At 43.7% G+C, this 26,075-nt stretch overlaps 1 protein-coding gene and 1 pseudogene across 1 annotated transcript; one reads left to right on the forward strand and one right to left on the reverse strand.

The window, feature by feature from the left end:
- Positions 1 to 1,073: 1,073 nt before the first annotated feature.
- MRO (maestro) lies at positions 1,074 to 24,414 on the reverse strand. The gene is made up of 8 exons (XM_036823395.1): positions 24,176 to 24,414; positions 19,733 to 19,861; positions 8,296 to 8,398; positions 6,880 to 7,026; positions 5,632 to 5,814; positions 2,659 to 2,814; positions 1,695 to 1,802; positions 1,074 to 1,305 (listed from the first exon to the last, which is right to left on the reverse strand). The coding sequence occupies exons 3-8, from the start codon at positions 8,392 to 8,394 to the stop codon at positions 1,252 to 1,254; spliced, it is 747 nt and encodes a 248-aa protein (XP_036679290.1). The 5' UTR covers positions 8,395 to 8,398; positions 19,733 to 19,861; positions 24,176 to 24,414; the 3' UTR covers positions 1,074 to 1,251.
- Positions 23,416 to 23,919, forward strand: LOC118880038 (annotated as a pseudogene).
- Positions 24,415 to 26,075: the final 1,661 nt, after the last annotated feature.

Consider the following 26,075-nt stretch of genomic DNA (forward strand, 5'->3'; position numbering starts at 1 on the left):
TTTTAAAATTTCTTTTATTTTTTTACATTTCTAACCATCGGTCAATTATTCCATAACAAGGCAGTATCACACGATGACTGAGCGTAGGCTCCAGAAGTCAGGGTTTGAATTCCAGGTCCATCAATTACTGGTCATCTCGGGCAAGTTACTCAATTTCCCTGTGCCTTAGTTTTCTCATCTACACAATGAGGGTAGTAACAGTACCTTTCTCACAGCTTGCTGTGAGTATTAAGTAATACTCGCAAAGCGCTTAGAGAGTGCCCAGTAAACTACAAACATTCTTAATATATGTTATTTATTATTACTATTCCACACATTACCATTAACTTGAGGTTTTTCAACACATGTTCATCGATTTTTTTCTCTTTATTAATTCTTGTTTGGAATGATCTTGGAGGCACTGACTGTTGAAGATGATGAGAAGCTAATTATCCCCCTCCACACCAACGTCTTGGTACCTTGGCCAACTTTAAATAGGTCTCGTCAAGAAAAGGTGTTAATAGCAAGTGGCAAAGTATCAATAGCAGATTAAAAACAACAACAACAACAAAACACTTCAGGTAGTAGTTATTCTCCTAAGCCTTAGAAATTAAAAGTAAAATTAAAGATAAAAATTGGTGACAGGGATACCCTTAAGAAGAAAAAAGCTGAGAAATAAGCACTGAATCTACATATACTTCAAATGTTTTTTGTTTTTTTTTTAATTTTTATTTATTTATTTATTTACTTATTTTTGGCTGTGTTGGGTCTTCGTTTCTGTGCGAGGGCTTTCTCTAGTTGTGGCAAGCGGGGGCCACTCTTCATCACGGTGCGCGGGCCTCTCACTATCACGGCCTCTCCCGTTGCGGAGCACAGGCTCCAGACGCGCAGGCTCAGTAATTGTGGCTCACGGGCCTAGTTGCTCCGCGGCATGTGGGATCTTCCCAGACCAGGGCTCGAACCCGTGTCCCCTGCATTAGCAGGCAGATTCTCAACCACTGCGCCACCAGGGAAGCCCTCAAATGTTTTAAAGTATGCACCTTCTCATCAAATTTGTGTGGGGAGAAAATGAGACATACAAAAGCTATTTAGAATTTACTTTGGGTGTAATTATACAATTCCACAGTATCATTTTTTGCCATCAATTGCTCTCCCAACATCCCCTTTTCTATCATAATCACAAGAAGCAGCGGAAGCATCCAAAGAGTTAAAAGGGGGAATATCAGCCCCCAGCAATGTGTTCACTGGAACCATTTCCCTGCTGCTCTGTGTTTACAGGATTTTATTTGCATAGAAGAACTGCAGGAGCTCTGGATGATAGTGGCTCTGAAAGAAATTGGCAAAGGGACACGTGAGGAAGGGAGTCAGTAAACCTCCTTGCCTCTAGAACGAGTAGACAGTTGTCAAAGGCAAAGCATGAGGATAAACAATCTTCAGATTCTCAGAGGAGGAGGAGTCATTATCCAAATGATGATCTAAACTGGAACTGCCAATATATTTCACCCAATGATCTCAGCTGGCACTGCCAATATATTTTATGCATAATCCTCTGGGTGTTTTGCCATTTACATCGCATTATGTGTCAATTACAGTTGAAACATACTTGGCCTGAGTCGTTTTATGGGGGTAACTCCCTGGTGTGCCCGACCGCCTTCTGCATTAACACTGGGAGGGCAGGGAACCTGGGAGAACCTCTCCTGCCCTCGCTCACTCACCAGCTGCCGGCAGAGTTTAGGGTTCCTTTGATCTTCTTCACTCTGGAAGCTGTAGTCCTTCCTTTGTCTCAGATACGGAGAACAGGCTCGAAAAGTTGTTTTGCAAGCCTGAGAGAAATAATATTACCATTTTATTGTCAAAAATATTAGAGAGTTTTATAATCCCAAGCAAGGAAAAGTGTTGCACCCAATCTGTGGTCTGGGGGCCACTAAGAGTGAAAGTAAGTTCCAGGAAGTTTGAAAACTTGAATCTTAAAGGATTTATGCTTATAAAACGACCATGTCTATAATTTGGGGCTGGTGGGGAGGGCAAAGCTTTACACTTTACCACAGCCCTTATTGTCTCATCAAAAGTAGTGCTGGATTCCTAAATTCAATCTCAACCTCTCTCTCCCTCTCTCCCTCTCTCTCTCCCCCTCCCTCATGTGTGACCTTAAAGAAGACAGGTGATTTGGTGGAACCTTTGCTCCTGATGGGTTTGAAACACTCACCTGCTCCAAAGCAGCCCTGAGGTTGATCCAACCCCATTAGGACACATTTTCTCCAAGAATAAAACAAAAGCTTCACAGAAAACTAAGAAGCCAAGGGTGGGAAATCCGTACCAGGTGCAGTGACGAAAGCTAACTGGGTATGAATAAATCTCCTCTGATAGGAGGTGTTGCCCCACGGAGCAAGCAGCACCTCCCTGCCCCCCCCCCCATTAACCTGAGTGTATCTGGCGTTGACAGGTCCTGGGACCGGGCAAGTGGGGCAAGAGCAAATGGAAAATAACACTCCTGCTCGGAGAGAGATTAACCATCGAGGAGGCACTTTCTCCAGGATTCACATGGATACACAGCTGAGTGTCCGAAACCGAACTGGCAGGAACTGAGGGCCTGGCATCTCGACTCGGCAGGGCTGCATTCCAACTCCCTTGAGGAATGGCATGGAGGTTTCATGCGGTTGGTTAGAGTCACGGACTTACCTTGGCAACCTGGGGATTCCTATCCTGTAAATGGGTCAGGAGAGAATCCTGAGTCTGCTTCACCTGACGGGTGAAAAATCTCTTCCATTTCCGCCCAGCAAAGGCAGCCAGTTGCCCAAACAAGACAAAGGCCAAGTATCTCAGGCTGTCATTCTCCTGTGGGTCCCCCGTGAACAAAACAACAAACCTCGGGTCAGTACCAAAAGGCAGCTGCATCAGAGAACAGCACAGCCCTGGTTCCTTGCTGCATGTTACAGGTGGGCCATCAGTTCCAGTCTATGGCACTCAGCCAGCTGGGCTCGGGGACAGAGAGGAGACGGGCTAAGTCTTCAGTGAACCTCTTCTTCAGCAGACGAGAGGGTTAGACTGGGGGCTCACTGGTGCTACTCCCAGCTTCCCAGCTTTTTTCTTCATTATTTAACATTTTGGAGATGGATTATATTTACTTGGTTCGAAATTCAAAATAACCAAAAAGGTTTATAAAAAAGTAAGTCTCCCTTCCTACACCTCTCCACCTGCCACCAAATTTCCCTCCCCACAAAGTCATAAATTTTGTGTGATTCCTCCAAAAAATAAAGGAGAAAAAAATGAAATATATATTACATAGCCCTTTCCCACATTTTTAAACAAATGGATGTGGACCATCCCACTGTTATACACCTTGATTTTTCATCGTTCTCTCTGGGAGCTCTTGCCATGTCAATACGTAAAGGGATTTTCTTTTGGCTGCATCATAATTCATTCGACCCATCCCCTGCTTACTACTTCCAGCGTGTTTGCCAGGCCGTCTCTCTTTACCCTGGTCTGAGTTTCTCCCACCTGCAGCAGAAATAGCAATTCTGTTTCTTCCCTGACGCCCTGCCGGCTCTCCCTGCTTTGGGTTTGATTCACTGGTTTGTCCCTGACTGCAAGGCAGTGGCTTCCGCCCTTCCTCCCTCTCCCAGGGGAGCTGTCTGGTCTGAGTATCTCCCTGCCCCGGTGAGGAGACGGAGGCCCAGGGCATTTCAGTGATTCACCTAGAGTCACACCATCAGGGAACAGCGAATCAGGGTAGCAACCCAGCCTCCTGACTCATGGTGAAGGGATTTTTATATCAATGTCTCTTGATCTTGTCCAGCTCCAGGTGAACCAGAAGGGACTGGTCTGGGACAGGCCTCCTCACCTAGAAATGGGGGTCACAGACACTCAGCAAGAGTGGAGACCACTGATCATCTTCTGAAGTATTTAAGACAATTTTTTAGCACACGTGACACGTACAGAAACTGCTTTAGTGTTGCACTTTCTTCACTGTTCTACGTGTGTGTGTGTGTGTGTGTGTTTAATTCAATTCAACTAGCACTTATGGAGACCTAACTCTATCTGAAGCATGACCCTAACGCTGTGAGATGTACAGAGATGTGTAAGGGGGTGCCTGTCCCCCTGGGAGTCTGACAATCATCTGATGGGGCGGAGCCCAGGCAGGCAGTGAAGAGAATTATGACAGGGATACAAACTGTCAGAAACAGCTCCCCATGAGTATTCCTAGGTTTCCATATGACAAGGAGTTTCTGATCAAAAATTACAGTCGAGGGCTTCCCTGGTGGCACAGTGGTTAAGAATCCGCCTGCCAATGCAGGAGACATGGGTTCGAGCCCTGGTCTGGGAAAATCCCACATGCCGTGGAGCAACTGAGCCCGTGAGCCACAATTACTGAGCCTGTGCTCTAGAGCCCGTGAGCCACAACTACTGAGCCCGCATGCCACAAGTACTGAAGCTCGTGTGCCTAGAGCCCATGCTCCGCAACAAGAGAAGCCACCACAATGAGAAGCCTGCGCACCGCAACGAAGAGTGGCCCCCCGTACGCCACAACTAGAGAAAAGCCCGCGCAGCAGCAGCGAAGACCCAACACAGCCAAAAATAAATAAATTTAAAAAAAAAAAAAAAAAATTACAGTCGACCTGGGTTTAAAAAATACTTTCATGGCAAACAAGCCCTGGCTATTAAGATGGCACCTCCAGAGAGATTTAGAGACACTTACCCGGAGATATCTGCTTATATTCCAGGGAGGTGGAGAGAGACCTTCCTCTCCCAGCCCCAGAGAGAGCTGGTTTACATCCCAGAGCAAAGGCCTCTCTGCCTCCCTGAGCGGGAGGAGAGGCCAATGTGCCAGCAGCTCCTCTATGTGCTCCAAGTTTTAGAATTTCGAGGTTTTTCTTCCTCCCGTGAGGTGCAGGCACCCCGCTTTTGCTGGGTTACTCCTGGGGAATTAGGTGTGGGGAACTCACGTGAGACGCTCTGCGAGTAAATGCAAGTTTCCTGTCTCTCTGTTCCCTGTTCTAAAGGTCTTGTCTTAGTGTGTGTGTGTGTGTGCGTGTGTGTGTATGTGTGTGTGTGTAACTGGGGTAAGCTAACTGATTAGCTTCTGAGTCCTCGCGTTTTCTGTATCTGTGAACTTTTTGCTCCACCTGCCTTGTCACCCGGCAGTTAAGAGTGCAGGCCCTGGGCAAAGGGCCTGGCTTCATGTGCACTTACTGGCTCTGTGAACCGTGGGCAAGTTACCTAACCTTTCTAGGCCTTGGTTTCCTCCTCTATAAAGTGAAGATAACAGTGCCTGCCTCACAGGGTTATTGTGAAGATTAGATGAGACAATCCATGTAAATTGCCCAGCACTGTGCCTGGCACACAGTAAGGGCTCACTAAGCGCAAACTACTCTTATTGTTGCATTTATAAGAGAGCACTGAGTACACACGTGCATCACCATCATCAGTGTATATGTACTCACTGCTCTATTACAGTGAAAACTCCTTGCGGAGTGGTGATGAAATCCTACATGTCTTTATACGTCTTCCATAACCCCCAGCACGGTACCAATCTCTCAACAAGATTTCTTAATAAATAGTGAACAATAGAGACCTTGTTTCCTGAGCAACACGCCAACCAGGGCTCACATTTGACTTTAAGAACCTGGAATCTTCCTGCGTTGTCTCACTTACGTCATCTAACAAAGTCCTGGTCCGAAGGGTGATGTCTATGAAGAAGGAGCCCAAGCCTTTCCCCTGGATCTTGCCCAGGATGATGGTCAGGGTCTTCAGGCTCTCGTGGATGACTTCAGAACTCACGGGGTCATACAGTCCATGCACCAGCAGGTCCAGGACAATCATTTTATACTTTCTCACCTGTTACCAAGGTTTGGAAAGCATTAGCAGCACAGGAGTTGCTCCCCATGAGTTGAAAAGTATCTCCACTCCTAATCTTCCAATAACCCGGGACTTGAACTAAGAGGCCATGGCTTTCTTCAGCACCTGCTGCCACAACTCTCAGCAAAGTACAAATGCTTCCGTTAACCCGACCCAAGAGCCCAATTCGGTCTTGGAAGAAGAGCAGTCTGGAGCATGGCCTATGGGTGGGTGAGGCTGGGGAGGGCAAGTCAAGGAGGGTGGTGGACCTGGACGATCTAGCGATCTGGGTGTATTGGGTACCTTTACAGGGGATAAGGCGAAATGGTCCCTTAAGTTTACAGATGCTGAAGGAAGAGGTGGGGAAAACATCTTTTACTAAACAAGCATTAATTATTAGAAAAATTAAATTCACCGGAGGGTGATGTCTAGCTGTGTGTTAATCCTACCTGCAGCTCTGTTTCCCAAGGCTGATGATACTGAGGTGTGATGACCCTAAGATGACCCCAAATGAGTCATGTGTGCCTTTGTACAATCTCCTTCCCTTGAGTGTGTAAGGAGCCAGTGACTTGCTTGTGGCCTCTCAAACATGACAGTGGTGACGGACGTCATTCCCATGGTTCCCTTACATTATATGAGACTCCATCTAGCAGACAGGAGTGGGAGACACTCTCCCACTGGCCGTGAAGAAGTGAGTTGCCGTGTTGTGAGAGGGTGGCCTCAAGGAGCTGAGGGCGGCCACTCAGCAAGGAAATAGGGACCTTAGTCCTACAACTAGAAGGAAATGAATTCTTCCAACAGCCACATGAGCTTGGAAGATGACCCTGAACTTCAGAAAGGAATGCAGTCTGGCCTACACCTTGATGGCAGCCTTGCAAGGCTTTGAGTAGAGGACGCAGCTAAGTGGTACCTGGACTCCTGACCCAAGGAAACTGTGAGATAATAAACACCAGGCCCCTGATGTACTGTTACACAGCGGTAGACAACTAGTACATGAAGCCCCACATCCCAGTACTGAGGACTCCAGGCCATGAGGGCTGGCCAAGCGCCCCCTGCCCTTCCTACCTTGTCCGGGGTCTCACAGGCCATAGTTCCCAGGCTTCTCATTGCCATATGACGCTTTTTAACACTGGAGTCCCAGACTCTCTCTGCCAAGTTGAAAAACACATTCTTCAAAGGCTCCTGCTTCTGGAGCCTCAGTTTCCAAGAGACCTGGGTGGCGAGTCAAAAATGTATTGATTTGGGAGTGTTCAGAGTCACACCCTACCCATCGCCAACCCTAATCCTTCCCTCTAAAGAAAATCCTGTGTTGCCCGCTCAATTTTAATCCTTATTTCTCCACCTAAAGACATCTGGTTTTTGCTGGGAATATATTAGTTTGATCTACATAATGAAGAAATGGATGGAGGAAGAGGAAAAGGGTGGAGAAAAATAATGCAGAGCTAATGTTGAGGTAGGTTTGGGGGCATTATGGAGAGAGGTGTCTAGACAGTTGTGGGTGTGACAGAAATGAGAAAAGGGGGCTTTAGAAGTGTTGATGTGATCTGAGAATAGGGATCCCTTTAAGAGGACAAGGTAAGCTGTGTTCCTCCTGTCTCAGAGTTTCCTTGACCCTTCCCCCTCCCCCAGCCCTTCCCCATTTTTCTGCTCTACTTTGTAGCTAAAGCTTGAAAGACATGTCTATACTTGCTTTCTTCAGCTCCTCTCCTTCATTCTCCCTTGAACCTTCTGCAATCAGGTTGATGGCATCCACACCCACTCCCCACCCCCTGCCCCCCAGTGTAATTAAATCCCAGGGTCAGTTCTCAGAGCTCACCTCACTCAGCCTCTCAACAGCATTTGACACAATTAGCAAAGCACATCTACAGGCATTTCAGGGCACCTGAAGGATGTCCTACCTCAGAATGCGAGCATCTGAGCAATTAAGATTAGGAAAAGAAATGCATAAATAATGCAAATTGGAAGCGCTTTGTGGCTGATGCAGAAATCTGTACTTCAAGGACTAAACTCTAATTAAGTGCAAGGCAAGAGATAGGTTTTTAGAGCATTTAACCCCTGATGCTAGGAAGGCCCTGGTGTTCTGCGCATCACAGGACATACCAACATGTCCTGGAGTCAGAACCAAGATCCAAGAACAAACCACTTCCTCACCATCCTTATTAGTGGGTGGGGGCTGGAGAGGAGACCCACAGCCCTATATGGTATTCAGGTGATTACCAAGTCTCATCAGTATTTCTGAATATTCACTGCAGTTCATTCTATATTTTTATCATTAAGTTCGCAGCAAGCTAAATTCTTCCCAGCTCATCTTCTTGTTATCATATAAACATCCTATTCGTGTTAAAAGAGCTGTCATCAAACTTTTTTTCAGGAGAAGGAACCTCAGTAGAAGGAATGGAAGGAACCAAACGAAGGCAGAACAGCAAGCACACAAAGTGGCTGCTGAGCAGGGACATTTGTTCATAATAATTTGTCTCAGACCTTGGAAAAGAAAGATATCACTGATGTCCTTTTCTTCTTGGGCTGGGCAGTGGGGATGGAAAGGGGCTGGTCCAGCATTCTTCTCTGTGTTTGGTCCATGGAACTAAAAAAAGAACAAATCATCATACGAGCCACAAACACTCTTTGAAGCCTCATCATTAACAAGCATCGTCACACAAAGCCCTGTGCCAGGGTAAGAATGTAAAGAAGCAGCATCCCCGAGGCCTCCTCAGGATGTCACCTTGGTGAGCAAATGGAACAGTTGCATCAAAAGATAAAGAGCAACACCAACATCACTAATCATCAGGGAAACGCAAACCAAAACCACAATGAGGGGTCACCTCACACCTCTCAGAGGGCACTGTCGGTCAAAGACTGCAGTGGGTTAGGACTTACTTCTTGAGGAACTGGGTGGTGAGCAATGCTCTTCTTTTTTTTTTTTCATAGATCTTTATTGGAGTATAATTGCTTTACAATGTTGTGTTAGTCGCTGCTGTATAACAAAGTGAATCAGCTATATGTATACATATATCCCCATAACCCCTCCCTCTTGAACCTCCCTCCCATCCTCCCTATCCCACCCCTCTAGGTCATCGCAAAGCACCAAGCCAATCTCCCTGTGCTATGTGGCTGCTTCCCACCAGCCAACTATTTTACATTCAGTAGTGTATATATGTCGATGCTACTCTCACTTCGCCCCAGCTTCGCCCTCCCACCCCATGTCCTCAAGTCCATTTTCTATGTCTACCTCTTTATTCCTGCCCTGCAACTAGGTTCATCAGTAACTTTTTTTTTTTTTTTAGATTCCATATCTGTATGCGTTAGCACACGGTATTTGTTTTTCTCTTTCTGACTTACTTCACTCTGTATGACACACTCTAGGTCCATCACCTCACTACAAGTAACTCAATTTCGCTTCTTTATATGGCTGAGTAATATTCCATCATATATATGTGCCACATCTTCTTTATCCATTCGTCTGTTGATGGACACTCAGGTTGCTTCCATGTCCTGGCTATTGTAAATAGTGCTGCAATGGACATTGGGGTACATGCCTCTTTTTGAATTATGGTTTTCTCAGGGTATATGTCCAGTAATGGGATTGCTGGGTCATATGATAGTTCTATTTTTAGTTTTTTAAGGAACCTCCATACTGTTCTCCATAGTGGTTGTATCAATTTACATTCCCACCAACAGTGCAGGAGGGTTCCCTTTTCACCACACCCTTTCCAGCATTTATTGTTTCTAGATTTTTGGATAATGGCCATTCTGACTGGCATGAGGTGATACCTCATTGTAGTTTTGATTTGCATTTCTCTAATAATTAGTGATGTTGAGCATCTTTTCATGTGTCTCTTGGCCATCTGTATGTCTTCCTTGGTGAAATGTCTATTTAGGTCTTCCACCCATTTTTTAACTGGATTGTTTCGTTTTTTTTGCTATTGAGCTCCATGAGCTGTTTGTATATTTTGGAGATTAATTCTTTGTCTGTTGATTCATTTGCAAATATTTTCTCCCATTCTGAGGGTTGTCTTTTTGTCTTGCTTATGGTTTTCTTTGCTGTGCAAAAGTTTTTAAGTTTAATTAAGTCCCATTTATTTATTTTTGTTTTTATTTCTGTTACTCTAGGAGGTGGGTCAAAAAAGATCTTGCTGTGGTTTGTCTCAAAGAGTGTTTTTTCCTATATTTTCTTCTAAGAGTTTTAGAGTGTCTGGTCTTACATGTAAGTCTTTAATCCATTTGGAGTTTACATTTGGGTATGGTGTTAGGTAGTGTTTTAATTTCATTCTTTTACATGTAGCTGTCCAGTTTTCCCAGCACCACTTATTGAAGAGGCTGTCTTTTCTCCATTGCATGTTCTTGCCTCCTTTGTCATAAATTAGGTGCCCATATGTGCGTGGGTTTATCTCTGGGCATTTTATCCTGTACCATTGATCTATATTTCTGTTTTTGTGCCAGCACCATACTGTCTTGATTACTGTAGCTTTGTAGTATAGTTTGAAGTCAGGGAGCCTGATTCCTCCAACTCCGTTTTTCTTTCTCAAGAGACCCACAAAAACAAACCCAAAACAATTAAGAAAATGGTAATAGGAACACACATACCAATAATAACCTTGAACGTAAATGGATTAAATGCCCCAAACAAAACAGACTGGCTGAATGGATACAAAAACAAGACCCATATATATGCTGTCTACAAGAGACCCACTTCAGACCTAGGGACACATACAGACTGAAAGTGAAGGGGTGAAAAAAGATATTCCATGCAAATGGAAATCAAAAGAAAGCTGGAGTAGCAATACTCATATCAGATAAAATAGACTTTAAAATAAAGACTGTTACAAGAGATAAGGAGGGATACTACATAATGATCAAAGGATCAATCCAAGAAGATATAACAATTATAAATGTTTAGGCACCCAATATAGGAGCACCTCAATACATAAGGCAAATGCTAACAACCATGAAAGGAGAAATCGACAGTAACACAATAATAGTAGGGGCTTTAACACCCCACTTACGCCAATGATCTAATTGATATTTATAGAACATTCCACCCCAAAGTGGCAGAATAAACTTTCTTCTCAAGTGCACATGGAACATTCTCCAGGATAGATCACATCCTGGGTCACAAATCAAGCCTCAGAAAATTTAAGAAAATTGAAATCATATCAAGCATCATTTCTGACCACAATGCTATGAGATTGGAAATCAATTACAGGAAAAAAACTGTAAAAAACACAAATACATGGAGGCTAAACAGTGTGTTACTAAATAACCAAGAGATCACTGAAGAAATCAAAGAAGAAATTTTTAAAAACATAGAAACAAATGACAACAAAAACATGACGACCCAAAACCTATGGGATGCAGCAAAAGCAGTTCTAAGAGGGAATTTTATAGCAATACAATCTCACCTCAAGAAACAAGAAAAATCTCAAATAATTAATCTAACCCTACACTTAAAACAACTAGAGAAAGAAGAACAAAGAAAACCCAAAGTCAGTAGAAGGAAAGAAATTATAAAGATCAGAGCAGAAGTAAATGAAATAGAAATGAAGAAAACAATAGCAAAGATCAATAAAACTAAAAGCTGGTTCTTTGAGAAGATAAACAAAATTGATAAACCCTTAGCCAGACTCATCAAGAAAAAAAGGGAGAGGATGCAAACCAATAAAATTGTAAATGAAAAAAGAGAAATCACAGCTGACAGTGCAGAAATACAAAGGATTATAAGAGACTACTACAAACAACTATATGCCAATAAAATGGACAACCACAAAGAAATGGACAAATTCTTGGAAAGGTACAATTTTCCAAGACTGAACCAGGAAGAATTCGAAAATATAAGCAGACCTATCACAAGTAATGAAATTGACTGTAATTAAAAATCTTCCAACAAACAAAAGTCCAGGACCAGATGGCTTCACAGGCAAATTCTATCAAACATTTAGAGAAGAGCTAACACATATCCTTCTCAAACTCTTCCAAAAAATTGCAGAGGGAGAAACACTCCCAAATTCATTCTACGAAGCCATCATCACCCTGACGCCAAAACCAGAAAAAGATATCACAAAAAAAGAAAATTACAGACCAATATCACTGATGAATATAGATGCAAAATTCCTGAACAAAATACTAGCAAACAGAATCCAACAACACATTAAAATGATCATACACCATGATCAAGTGGGATTTATCCCAGGGATGCAAGGATTCTTCAATATATGCAAATCAATCAATGTGATACACCACATTAACAAATTAAGGGATAAATACTATATGATCATCTCAATAGATGCAGAAAAGGCTTTTGACAAAATTCAACACCTATTTATGATAAAAAACCCTCCAGAAAATGGGCATAGAGGGAATCTACCTCAACATAATAAAGGCCATATATGACAAACCCATAGCAATCATCATACTCAATGGTGAGAAACTGAAAGCATTTCCACTAAGATCAGGAACAAGACAAGGATGTCCACTCTCACCACTCTTATTCAACATAGTTTTGGAAGTCCTAGCCACAGCAATCAGAGAAGAAAAAGAAGTAAAAGGAATACAAATTGGAAAAGAAGAAGTAAAACTGTCACTGTTTGCCGATGACATGATACTATACCTAGAAAATCCTAAAGGTGCCACCAGAAAACTACTAGAACTAATCAATGAATTTGGTAAGGTTGCAGGATACAAAATTAATGCACAGAAATCTCTGGCATTCCTATACACCAACAATGAAAAATCAGAAAGAGAAATTAAGGAAACACTCCCATTTACCACTGCAACAAAAAGAATAAAATACCTAGGAATAAACCTGCCTAAGGAGGCAAAAGACTTGTACTCAGAAAACTATAAAATACTGGTGAAAGAAATCAAAGATGACATAAACAGAGGGGGAAATATACCATGTTCTTGGATTGGAAGAATCAATATTGTGAAAATGACTATACTACCCAAAGCAATCTACAGATTCAATGCAATCCCTGTCAAACTACCAATGACATTCTTCACAGAATTAGAACAAAAAATTTTACAATTCGTATGGAAACACAAAACCCGAATGGCCAGAGCAATGTTGTTTGTTCTTTGTTTACGAGGTATAGAATTTGTAATTTTTCCATGTGTATATATATTTAAAATATACATTATAAATAAATACAGCTTACAAAGTGATTCTGATCTACAGCCTGACTTGAGACCCACTAAAGTAAACCAGTGTGTCTCAGACTATAATGTGCACTTGAATCATCAGAGGAACTTGTTAAAATGCAGGTTCGGACTCAGTGGGGTTTGGGCGGGGCTCCAGATTCTGCCATTCTTATAAGTCCCAGGTGACACCAATGCTGCTGGGTCCCAAGTACCATGCTTTGAGGGATGCAAAGTTAGGAGCCCCAAGAGATAAGAGAGGAGTGTGGGCTGGAAGAGCTGGTAGAGACATTCCACTGCACGTGGGTGAGCTTTAATGGAGAGGCAGAAGCGTATTTCACACATTGGGATTCTAATGGGATTCTACGTAGTAAGTATCATGGTAGTGGTAGTAATAACAGTTAAAATAGGAGAGTGGTAAAAGATAAGGCTACAGGAAATAATTAAAGGCCAGCTGTGAAGGACTGACTGCTAAAGAGTTTAGTTTTAATTGTATTTTGTAGATAAGAGTGAGCCATTGAATTTTTTTTTTTTTTTTGAGATGAAATCCATGTAACATACAATTAACTATTTTAACAACACTGTGCAACCACCACGTTTATCTGGTCCTAAAACTTTTTCATTACCCCAAAAGAACACCCCATACCCATTAAGAAATCACTCCCCATTCTGCCCTCCCCCCAGTCCCATTAATTGGCTCTCTGTCGCTATGGATTACCTATTCTGGATATTTAATATAAATGGGAATCAAATAATATTATGACTTTTGTGTCTGGCTTCTTTCTCTTGGCATGACCTTTTTGAGGTTCATCCGCGTTGTAGCATGTAAGGGTACTTCATTCCTTTTTAGGTCTGGACAATATTTCATTATATGGATAGGCCACATTTGTTTATCCATTCATCTGTTGTTAGACACTTGGGTCGTTTTCACCTTCTGGGTATTGTGAATAGAGCTTCTCTGAATAATGGTGTACAAGTGTTTGGTATCTGCTTTCAATTCTTTGGGTATATACCCAGGAATGGAATTGCTGAGACATATAGTGAATCTACATTTAACTTTTTGAGGAACCGCCAAACTGTTTTCCACAGTGGCTGCAATGTGCAAGGGTTCCAGTTTCCCCACATCACCAACTATTGTTATTTTCCAGTTTTTTTAATTATTATTATTACATTCAGCCTAGCGGGTGTACAGTGGTATGCCATTATGGGTTTGATTAGCACTTTTTTTAATGACTACTGGTGTCTTTTTGTATGTTTGTTTGTGATTTGTGTACCTTTTTCAGAGAAATGTCTATTCAAATCCTTTGCCCATTTTTAATTAGGTTGTCTATCTTTTTGTTTTTTTTTAGTTGTAGAGTTCTTTATATATTCTGGATACTAGACCCTTATCAGATATATGATTTACAAATATTTTTTCCTATTCTGTATGTTGGCTTTTCATTTTCTTGATAATGTTTTTTATGCATAATAGTTTTTCATTTTGACAAAGTCTAATTTATCTATCTTTGTTGTTGTCATTGTTGCTCAGGCTTTTCGTGCTATATCTAAGAATTCACTGCCAACTCCGGTCATGAAGATTTACCCTTATGTTTTCTAAGATTTTTATAGTTTTATCTCTTAGACTGTTGATCCATTTTGAGTCAACTTTTGTGTATGGTGTGCAGTAGGGGTTCAACTTCATCAGAACCATTGACCTTTATTTGTTTTGGTTTTTAAATTTTTTTTAGTAGGAGAAATAACAGTGGTTCTCAACCCTAGCTGCATTAGAATCCCCTAAGGAACTTTTAAACATTTTAATGCCCTGTCTATACCCCAGACCAAGTCTACCATCATATCTGGAGGTGGACCTGAGCATCAGTAATTTTTAAAACTCACCAGGTAATTCCAATGGGCAGTCACTGAATAGGGTGACCAGTGACCAATCATCTTGTTTTGTCCCTGTGATATTGTGATTTCTAATAAGAAATATATATTTGGTCTTGGTCCCCATTCCTGGCACAAAACCCTTGGAATTTCCTAAGTGATTAAAGGTATCTTGTATTATATTAATGAAGTGACCCTAGGTCACCTAAGGGTGGGGGCTGACTGCCAGGGGAACCAATCCTGTAATTAGATGGTTGGAAATTTCAGTCTCACCCCCTCTTCTCCTGGGAGGAGAGGAGGGCTAGAGATTGAGTTCAGTACCCAGTGGTGAATGATTTAAGCAGTCGTGCCTAGGTAATGAGGCCTCCACAAAAAAACAAAAGGATAGAGAGCTTCCAGATTGGTGACCACATGGAGATTTAGGGACAGCTGTGCACTTGGAGAGGGCATGGAAGCTCCTTGCCCTTTCCCCATGTCTTGCCCTGTGCATCTCTTCCATCTGGCTATTGCTGAGTTACATCCTTTTATAATAAACCAGTGATTCAGGAAGTAAAACGTTCCTCTGAGTTTTATGAGCTGCTCTAGCAAATTAATCGAACCCAAGGACAGCGTTGTGGGAACCTACAATCTTTAGCATGTTGGTCACAAGCACAGGTGACAACATGGACTTGTGATTGGCCTCTAAAGTATGGGGACTGAGCCCTTAACCTGTGGGATCTGACGCTATTTTCAAGTAGACAGTGTCTGAATTGAATTGAACTGAATTGTAGGACACCCAGTCAGTATTCACTGAGAACTGGAGAACTGATTGGTGGTATGCAAAAAACACACATTGGAGCTTGGCCCTGAAGGCTTTCCTGGGACATGGGACCTTCAGTGCTAAGATCAGGAAAGTCCTGGGCAAACAAGGGCAAGCTGGCCACGCTGATTTTACTGGAGTTTGGAACTTATTTAATGCAAGTTACGGATAGAACCCAGTCCTGTTAGCCGTGCTTTGGAACATTTGACTCTGTTTGACCTGGAGGTACATGGGGATTTGGTTTCTCCATCATCTCTGTGCCCCTCCCCCACAGCAGGTTTAGGTCATGCTCTCTTGGTCAGAAGACACTCAAGAGAACCATGAATACACCTCTTCACCCCAGAGCCGCATTCTCTATTTCTTCTCCATCTCTGGCCAGCAGACCTCCCCTCACCATTGCAATGAGGGAGCCCAACCCACCCCATCCCCCCCCAGAAAATTGCACTCCCACTAACTAGCAAGATTTTCTTTGAGCGAAAAGGTGTTCCCATACACTTTACATTAAGCCAGTGGTTCACACACCCGAGTCCGCATCAGAATCACCTGGAGGACTCGTTAAAACACAGATTCCCACACCCAATCCCCAGAGCTTCTGATTCTGTACATCTGAAGCAGGACCCAGTAATTTGCATCTGTAACAAGCTCCCAGGTGATGCTGGGATGCTCCTGGTCTGGGGACCACACTTTGAGAAGCAATGCATTGACAGAAAGAAACCAGTATTACTATGCGATTCCTCTCCAGGACAAGAGGATTTAAAAATTCACACAGGACAAAAACATGCTTGGTTGTTTCTTTCTGGGGAATTTCTGGACACAACCTTCTGTATCAATGGAACCTGCCACTCCTCAGGTTGAATGCTCTGGATCGGAGCCGATGGGCGCCGGACAGTGGGTATGGGGAGCTTAGAAGAAGCAAAGTTCCCTCAAGCTGATGGTCACTCACCAAGGGGGGCACAGGTCTCATTAAAAAAACAGCTGGTGTCCCTGTTCTGAGGCATAAGAAAATCATGCCTGAAGCTTCCCTCCATTGGGAAGGAAAGCAAACGTGGTTCCCTTTTCTTCACACTGGCCTTCTCTTGCAGCGTTAGCACAGCAGCTGAGGGCTTTAGCCACACAAGGCCACTTCCCCAGGCCTCAGAAGCCAAGCATCCTGCCTTGTCACTTCTTAAAAGGCACGTCTAGAATTTAAGGTCATGGAAGGCTCTCAAGCAGAGCAAAGTACATGAGGGTTGAGCGCCCTGCTTGGGAGATTCAGCGTGTGGTTAGAAAAACACAGGGTGGGACTTCCCTGGTGGTGCAGTGTTTGAGACTCCGCGCTCCCAATGCAGGGGGCTGGGGTTCTCGATTCCTGGTCGGGGAACTAGATCCCACACGCATGCCTCAACTAAGACCCGGCGCAGCCAAATAAATAAATAAGAATAAATAAATAAGAATAGTTTTAATAAAAAAAGAAAGAAAAACACAGGGCTCACCACCTCCCACCTCCTGCCTCCCCAGCACAAGATAAAAACTGTGATCTAGTTCAATCTCGGGTCATCAGGGCTCATCTCCATCTTTGGGGCAGAGAAAGCAAAGCATTCTTTGGCTGGGCCTCCTACATCAGAATCCCCCAGAGTGCTTGTTATAAGCGCCAGGCCGGCTCCATAATTACGGGGTCAGAGTCTCAGGGAGTGGAGGGCCTGTGCGCTGCCCGTTTTTACAAGGTGCCTTGTGACGGTACACACATGCTGGTGTAGAAGGACCCCCGGAATACTCCAGAGGAAATTAACTACCTCCAGAAGTGGCATACTCCACTCACCTGAGGCCACTGGCAGGAGAGATCCCAGAAGTGGGAGGAGCAGCTGGGGCCAGAGGGCACAAGAGGGGAGAGGTCAGTGTCTTTGCAGAGAACTGGGGATGGAGGGCACGTGTTTGTGAAGCACATTGAACTTCTCTTTCGAAATAAAATTAAAATCACATTGAGCTGCACGGGCTATGATTTGTACACTCGTCTTGGATACTATTCTTAAATTAAAAGTCTGCTTAAAGAATAAAACAAAAGTAAAAGTTCATTCGGGGCTGCAGAGCCCCTTACCTGAGCTTTGTGTCTCCTGAGCTTGCAGCCTCTTAAAGGCCTCCCTCCTCCTCTCTGGCAAATTAAGTCCTTTTGACCCAACCCAATGAAACAAAACTGTTGCAATACAGGAGCTCCCAGAGGAATGCTGTAAACAAACTACGAAGAAACAGAGTATATGGATTCAAAGAATTCTTAGGTGTTCATAACTCCACCTACAAACCCACTCGCCCCCAAACAGTCGTTCTTTGCTGGGAGTGTTGGGTCCTCCTTCTGGCAGGTTGCTCTGGGCTTCCCAGGTGCCTCGTCTAGTGTGACTGAGTCCGGGAGGACACCTGGACACCTAAGGCAAGGCTTTGTAGTTTCATTCATCCCTGCGTACGTTCTTCAACGAATTCTTCCCCCTCTGGGAAGTCCTTCCCTCTGTGCTAACGCCCTGTCACCAATGGGGACAGTTTCACCGTCACCGCGACCCTGCAGCTTGTCTCCATTGCCATGTTGTGGTCCTACCTGGTCTTCCTGAACAGACATGGATTTGGGGTGACTTAGATGAGTTTTGTGCTTTATGCTGACTCCCAGGTGCCTTTGCAAATTTAAATCCTTCTGACTCAAAATCTTACGTTTATCGTCAATAATCCTTTAACTTATTAAAGCCAAAATCTATATTATGAAGGCCAAAATTACATAATACTTTGATCTTATCTGTAAAATGAGGGGAAGAAACTGTTAGATGTGTAACAATCCTTCCAACACTGAAGGTATTCATGCTAATAATATTAGTAGCTACTATTACTGGACACGTGTATACTAGGCACTGTACTTAGCATTTTGTGTACACGGCAGGAGAGCCTGTTTAGCTGACCTCTGCTTAACCAACTCGTCAGGTTAACCGTGTTCTGCAGGCCCTCCGTGAACGGTACCAACCAATGCTTGTGGCTGACAGTACCCACTGCTAACTTCTGCTCCACTAGTTCTCATAGGCTTACCAAACATCAGCTTATGACAGCTGTACTTGTTACTGTAACTGTGAAATTTAAATGTTATAGAAACTGATGAAATAGGAGTATACAAAGAAAGGAAGTTGTTTCTGTGAAAGCAAAATTGAATATTTTGGAAGGATTCAACAATGGGAAGCTGCTAAAAATAGCTGCTGTCCAATTAGGATTCGTGTGGACAGAAGTTTGGAAACAGTCTTAATAATCTGGAATGATTTACTGGAATTGGGATGATCTTACAGGAAGTGATTTTACACGCGTCTTCCCAGAAGCCTTAAAGTCTCACTACATTGACAGAAGCCAAAACTAGAACTCATAGATGTATGAGTATTATGCATGTGGCTTGTGCAAGAGAGACATATCAAAAAATGCCCACTAGAGGATCCATGTTCAAAGAAAAGGCCATGGCCCTACATTAAAGATTGGGAAATTCTATATTTTAAGGTAAAGTATTGGATTACGTATCATTTTTTATAATTCACTGCTTTAACCAACTTCTTCCGTAAGCTCTCTCAAATCCAATCTCTCAAATAAGAGGTCTTTTCTGTACTTCACTTAACCTTTACAATCATCTTGAGAGGTAGGTTTACTTACGCCCATTTTAGAGGAGAAACTGGGGCTTAGAGTAATACAAACAACTCACCCAAAGTAAAAGAGCTAGTAGTGGCAGAGCGGAGTTCCAGACTCCAAAATCTATACTTTCCATCACTGTGTTCTAAGCCTATATCCAGCTCCTAGACGGTGTCCTGCGTGCTAACCAGGTAAGGACACACGACAGAGACACTTCAGTTTGAAGCATCCATACCTTCCCTTCAGTTCCCTCCCGTCTAAAGCTCTTAATACAGTGATCTTAATATAATGATCTATAATCCATCTATTGATCATAGACGGATTGACATAGTTTGCGAAAAGAAAAAACGGCTTCGTCAACATTGCCTAGTACATTTTTACAAAGAGAACGTCAGCTCTCTGATACAACGACCTGAGTGACATTCCAGAAGGGACTGGGGAACCCAAGTGGACCTTAGCCTCTTCCCGCCGCAGCCCGGGCCGCCCCAGCCAGCAGCCGGCCCTTACCTGCGGCGGTCACGTGGTGAAGAAGGGCGGTTTGGCCGAAGCTCAGGTCCCGGGCGGCGCGGAGAGCGGCTGTTCCCGGGGGAGCAGCCGGATGGGGTGAGTCGGCTCAATTTTCCCAGCCCTCAGTTCCTAACATAGAAGAAGGGAAATGAGAAGGTGAAGCAGGGTCTGTTGAGGATAACGGGTCAGCGCAGAGTGTTGGAAAGAGAGACTCATACGAGGGAAAAAAAAAAAAAATCAAAGTTTAGATGCAATTGAAGTGGGGGAGGGAACTGTCCTCTGATACCCACAAGGTTGTTCTAGGTGGGAATAAGCATCCCTTGTGCCCTTTACTGCGCCAAACTGTGCTGAGGTGTTTTTCCTCCTTTCCTATGCTGTGTTTGCCCTCATTCCGAGTCCCTCATTCCGAGCCTCACCCACAGTTTCTAAAGAAAAGACTGCAATTCTAGGGTCCTGCCCCTGCAGCGAATGAAAGGACTCTGCCCAGCGCCGTTCCCCGTGAGACCACTAGATGGCGGCATCACTCAATGGACCGGTTCCAGGCGGCCTCCGTACCCAGCAGCCGCTGCAGCGCTTCCCTCCCTAATCCCTGTTGGAGCAGCTTTTAATCTCAGGACAGGACACTGTGCTCCAGGCCAAGTAGCTTCATTGTGACTGACTGGTGTACCACCAGCCAAAGCTTTAACCGTTGAAGCCCCTTGCAGCCCAACAAACACCACAGGACCTGAAACGACTGATTTAAACTCTCAACAATTTAAATGATTTATTGGGAAAACCAAACCAAAAAAACCTGGGTACTTGCAGATTTGGGGAGCTTCCTTCCCCCCATCCTTCCCTGGACTCTCCATCCAAGTGCGAGAATCTATTTATCAATAATTACTTATTGTCTGGCTCTGTGTTGGGTGACGTAGGCAATGTGTCCTAAAAGGAAAAAGTTATATTTTCAAAACTCTAGGAGCTTATTGTTATGCTAATAGGTAATGTTCATTGAATATTTCTATGTGCCAAACATTGGGGTAAATACTGCATAGACTATCTTGTTTGATTCTTATGTTAGTACTCTTATTATGATCCTCATTTTCATAATGGGGAGATTGAGGCACAGAGATGACCTTGCCCAAGGTCACACAGTTAATTAGTGGCAGAGTTAGAATTCACCCACAGGCAGGCTTATGTCAGAGCCTAGACCCTTAGCCACAATGCTAGGCAGTGGGCAAGTTTGGGAAATCTAACTAGGAGTCAGATGGGCAAATATAAACCAGAGAAGTACATCAGAGTGGAAGGTTGGAAGAAAAAAGCAGAGGGATAGAAAACCAATGCCCTGAGAAAATAAGAATGAGGCTAAAACAAAACCCCCTTTGGGTGCACAAGGGCACCCAGGTGACTACTGAGAATGCAATTTCAACAAAGAAGCTAGACTGCAGAGCTCAGGGGCTATGTGGAAAGAGGAAATGGAGGCATCTTGCTGCAAAAGGAAGGCAATAAATAGACTAGAAGGGACAGCAAGGTCAAAAAAGGCATTTCGGCTTTGTTGTGTGATTTTAAAATAGAAGAAAGCTTGGGCATGTTTGAAAACAGTTGCAAGGGAACCCTAAGAGGTGGGTAATGCAAGCAGTGAAAAGCGAAATAGAAAGAGCTGAAGGGAGGGATCAAGGGGACAGGGGACAGGGTTAGCTCTGGGGAGGAGGGAGAGAGATGCCTCCTCTTTTTATCTGAAACTGGGAGACAACCGCAGAGATGGAGATCCATCAGCGTGAAAATGAGAAGGATGGGCAAGTTCAGTTCATCCAAATCAGCCTCCGTCTTCTCAGTAAGACCAGAGTTGGGTTATCTGCCAAGAGTGAGAATAAGATTGGGGAGGTCATATCCTTGCATTGAACTAATCCGTGTAGTGCTTAGGATGACCAAAAAGCAGATAAAATTAAACCAGGCCACAGAAGCAGCTGGAGAAATAAAATCTGTGCTGCAAGTATTAGGATTCTCTGCTGAGTCTCACAGGTGACTCAGGACTGAAATCCCCCCCACACACAGCATGGACAGAAATACAACAGATAGACTCTTAATAACCCCTTGTGTCTAAAGTTTCTTTGTGTTCAGGTGTTGAGACATTTTGCAGAGAAATAATGTCTTCCTCACTTGCCAAATGGGAAAACAAAAGGGCAGACAAGTTTTCCTGGTTGGCTTAAGGTCACAGAGAAAATCAGGGCACAACCAGAATTGGTACCCAAGAGACTTATTGATCCAAATTCAGCTCTATTAAGCACTTCCCACAAAGGACACAGCTAACAGCCCCAAAGAGTCCCAGACACAGCACAAACTTGGGAAGCATCCAGACCAGGACATGATGCCAAAAGAACAAAGGTTCTCCTAACATGGCCTTAGGACACAGCACAGTTCTTCTGGGAATGAGAGGGGAAGTCTCTCTCATAATTCGATTGCAACAGATTGATGGGCTGATGACATGATGTCCTTCACATACCATAATTATTTAATTTTATTGTTTAACAACTCGGTTTTCACTCTCAATATTTCCTTATTGTCAGAAGTGCAAGGGCTGATGCCACTGGAAAAAATCAAAAGAGGGTAATTATTAGTCTGCATTATTGATGAAAAGGGCAACAGGCAGAACTAAATCAATCAGCATTTCACTTTTGATTTAGACTTGGGAAGTGAAGACAAATGATGGCAGCAATCAACATGGCTTGATCTCTAGTGTCAGGATTTTCAGAAGCCCCTCCTTGTGCGTAGTCTTATCAGGAAACTGTTAAAAGGAATGGTTTTTAATTTCTTCCCTCTCATCTTCTTTCAGGAACTACCCCCAGGTCAGGCCAAACTCTGTCTTGATTTTCACTTCGAAAAAGAAATCAAATTGGCTGTCTGCTGAGCCACTAATTGGGAATGCCAACTTCTCATTCATTCATTCCTTGTTCTTCAAATGCTTATGGAGATCCTACTTTCAACAAGGCAGAGCGCGCATATCAGGTGGCACTGTGCCCTCTGGAGACCACTGGGAACGCAGGTGAGATATGGTCTCGGTAAGGGCCATAGAGAGGAGGTGATGAAGAGCAGTCCCTCAGGATATCCTTTGTAAAAGAAGGTGCATCAGCACCTGGGCTTACTGGTTTAGCAGGGAGAGGCAGAGAAGAAAGGCAAAGGCGTTCCGGGAGACAGGAGGAGCACGGGCGCGGGGCCCCAGATGGAGGACCATGGATGAGCCGGGGAACCTCGTGCTCCCCAGACTCTTCCACGAGCCCCCAGCACTGATGGGAACCCAGAGCTGCCCGTGGCAGGTGGACATCCCTTGGGAAGCTCTTCTCAAACGTCACCCGCCACCCCGCCCCCCGTTTGCTTCCCACTCTACAACATATCTGGTTTATTTTCATATAAAAGCAATAGTCTTTTTGTTTCAAATCTTTGAATAGTAGATGCCACAGGGAGAAGCGCTGGCTTTATCCCTCTTCTTCAAATACCCTCAAGGCACAGAGAAGCAGGAGCCTATGAAGTCTCTCCAGTTCTACAAACTATGAACAGAAAGCTGCTCTCAGCCGTTTCCTTATCCAGCCCACCGTCCAGCTGTCCTGCCTTCTGTTTTCCTGACTATATTACTTGGCAGTCTTTATTAGTACCGGGATGCGAGAATATATTCAAACTCTTCTGTAAATAGCCTGCAATGATCTCTGAAAATGCTTCGCTACTCACTTGACCCAGGAAGCTGACAGAATCATGCAAATCGAGAGGTTCAAATCTCCATGTTCACTGCCCAAACCACCAAAGTGTGCATATCTTAAAAAAACCACCAAGTCTCTGAAAGATGTCACTTTGCAGAAGCAACATGTGCCCCTCCATCGTCACGATGGCGGAATGCCCAGGACAAACGGTGGGGCTGGCACAGCATTGGTGGCCCCCTAGAGAGTGCTGAGTGTTTTCTGCAAATGCTTTAACATGCAGAGAGTAATGCTGAACTTAAGTGCTCTGATGTCAATTCTCTCTGGGCATTGAGCTCATCCAGGTGAACAAAGCCCCAAGATGTGCCTCTGGATTTACAGAGCTCATGGTCCGATTCACCCCTGCGTGAACTCCCTCTGCCACCATCCAGTGAGCCTTACTGAAAAAGGGCAGATTGTTGCACAGAAAAAAAGATATCCCAGAAGAAACTGAAGAAGCAAAAACTTATGGGGCAAGAATAAATTCAGCATTAAACAAATGCAAATAAAAGTAAAAAAAAAAAAAGAAGAAGAAGAAGAAGTTCAAGTTTAAACACCTTTCCTATCTGAGACATTAATTCACACCATCACCAACACCCCTACTTCCAAAAATTAACCATAAACGTATATAAACATTTTCCAGCCCAACTGGTTAAATCTGTAGCAGTCAATGAACTGTGTTGAACTACAAGGTTTAGTAGAATCGGTTGAATCCAGAACATGTTCTGTGCTGTCTTACCTGAGCTGGGTGATGAGGCTTCTTCCTCAGAACTCATCCTGATAAAAGGCAAAGTGATTACCCCCAGGAACGCCGCTGTCCTTTAAACAAGGTCGGGGCCGGCTGTAAGCTGCATTTTGTCCTTGAAGATGAAACATTAAACAGATGAGAGTTTTATCACGAGAGGGAAATACATAATAACACTTTTTAGGCTATCTGCCCCTGATAGTTGCTAGAGATTCATTACACGCCAGGCTGTTTTGCAAACTTTGAAGATTCTCATGTTAGTTTCCTATTTCTGCAAGGGCCCAGGGAGAAAGCTACACGAGCTTCATCCTGGAAGAGAATTGGATCAATAGACAGCACCGTGAGAGGCAGATCAAGCCCACGGACATGACCACGTGTCATCTTGGCCCTGCTTTCAACATCCCCAAGCATTCTCATGCTCTTTGTCACGTTGTACCCCACAATCCTAGGAAGGGGGTCATTCTCAGGCCTCTTTGACAAGTAGGGAAACTGAGGGGCAGGCAGAGTGAGCAGGGGACTTGCCCAAAGTCTCAAAGCTGGTTGATGGGGCTGGGCTTCCTCTCCTGCTTTGACCAATCAGAGTCATTGGAGGGTTCGGCCACTCACCTCTACAGGCCATTCTTACTCTCTATGGTCTTCCTTTCTCTCAACTTTGACCTTTCCCCACCTTGGTTTCTTCCCCCCATCCCTCACCTTCCTTGTCTCCATTTTCAGTTTGCTGTGGACATTGCTTCACACGTTCCTTCCTCCTCAATGAATCTGTCTCAGGATTGCACTTACTTTTCCTTCAATTTTGCATTTACAGTAGAATCCAATAGAATTCCAGTGACTGACAAGTGTATAGGCATTTTATGACAATGAGAACGACGTCAGGCACAATTTGACCAACAGAACACTACATCCATGTCCAAAAGTGCCCTATAATGTGTACTGGATTAGAAATCCAGGCTATGATTGGGACAGCTGACTCTTCCTTGAGGGATTGGAGAAAACTACAGTAATAGAGCATTCTTTCATATAGCCCACAACAGATGTATTTCAACAATTCCATCTTTATCCCACAATACCGACCTCCCACCATAGCTCCATCACAGCGTTCCTGCACCTTTCCCAATATTGTTCATTTAATTCCCCCAGAAAAGAACAAAAAGGGGCTTCCCTGGTAGTCCAGTCGTTAAAACTACGCTCTTCCACTGAGATTCCACATGCCGCGTGTGTGGTGCAGCCAAAAAAAAAAAAAAGAAAAGAAAATAGAAAAAGAAGTCAATTTTATCAACATATATTTGTTCAGGAATCAAGTCTGCAGACTTTAGGTGCTCTGGGCCTAGAGCAGCTGCTTCTCTCTCCTACTGGTCTCTGTTCCTTCAAGAGAGTATACGTTAGATCGTCCCCTGAAAGGAAAGGAAATTAGGTAATGAGCAAATCACCCAATTTTACCCACTAGGAATTTTTTTTTGTAGCTCTTAAGTTTGGGAGGAAACTTGACAATATCTATCAAAAGTCCATGTGCATGTGCCCTTTGACTCAGCAGTTCTGTTGATAGTGGCTCACCCAGGGCGGTGATGATTTTGTGCAAATTAGAAAAAAGAACCCCTTCCTCAAGACATTTTATGTCTATCTGCCAGGAAAGTATCATAATAAGTATTTAAAGTTATGACATCCACCTGAAACTAACACAACATTGTAAATCAACTCTACTCCAATAAAAACTTTTAAAAAAAATATATATAAAATATTTTAAAAATAAAGTTATGATGTCTACAAAGTGATTGGTGCCCACACAGATGAGGCACTTTGTGCAGTGTACAACCTATGCAACTGTATACGTTAACCCTGGTTACCTTGTAAATACATACGAAGAATGACATCAGGATATATGTTAAAAGGTGTTCAT

The sequence above is a fragment of the Balaenoptera musculus genome, chromosome 14, assembly GCF_009873245.2.
Source record: "Balaenoptera musculus isolate JJ_BM4_2016_0621 chromosome 14, mBalMus1.pri.v3, whole genome shotgun sequence".
In the NCBI taxonomy this organism is placed as follows: domain Eukaryota; kingdom Metazoa; phylum Chordata; class Mammalia; order Artiodactyla; family Balaenopteridae; genus Balaenoptera; species Balaenoptera musculus.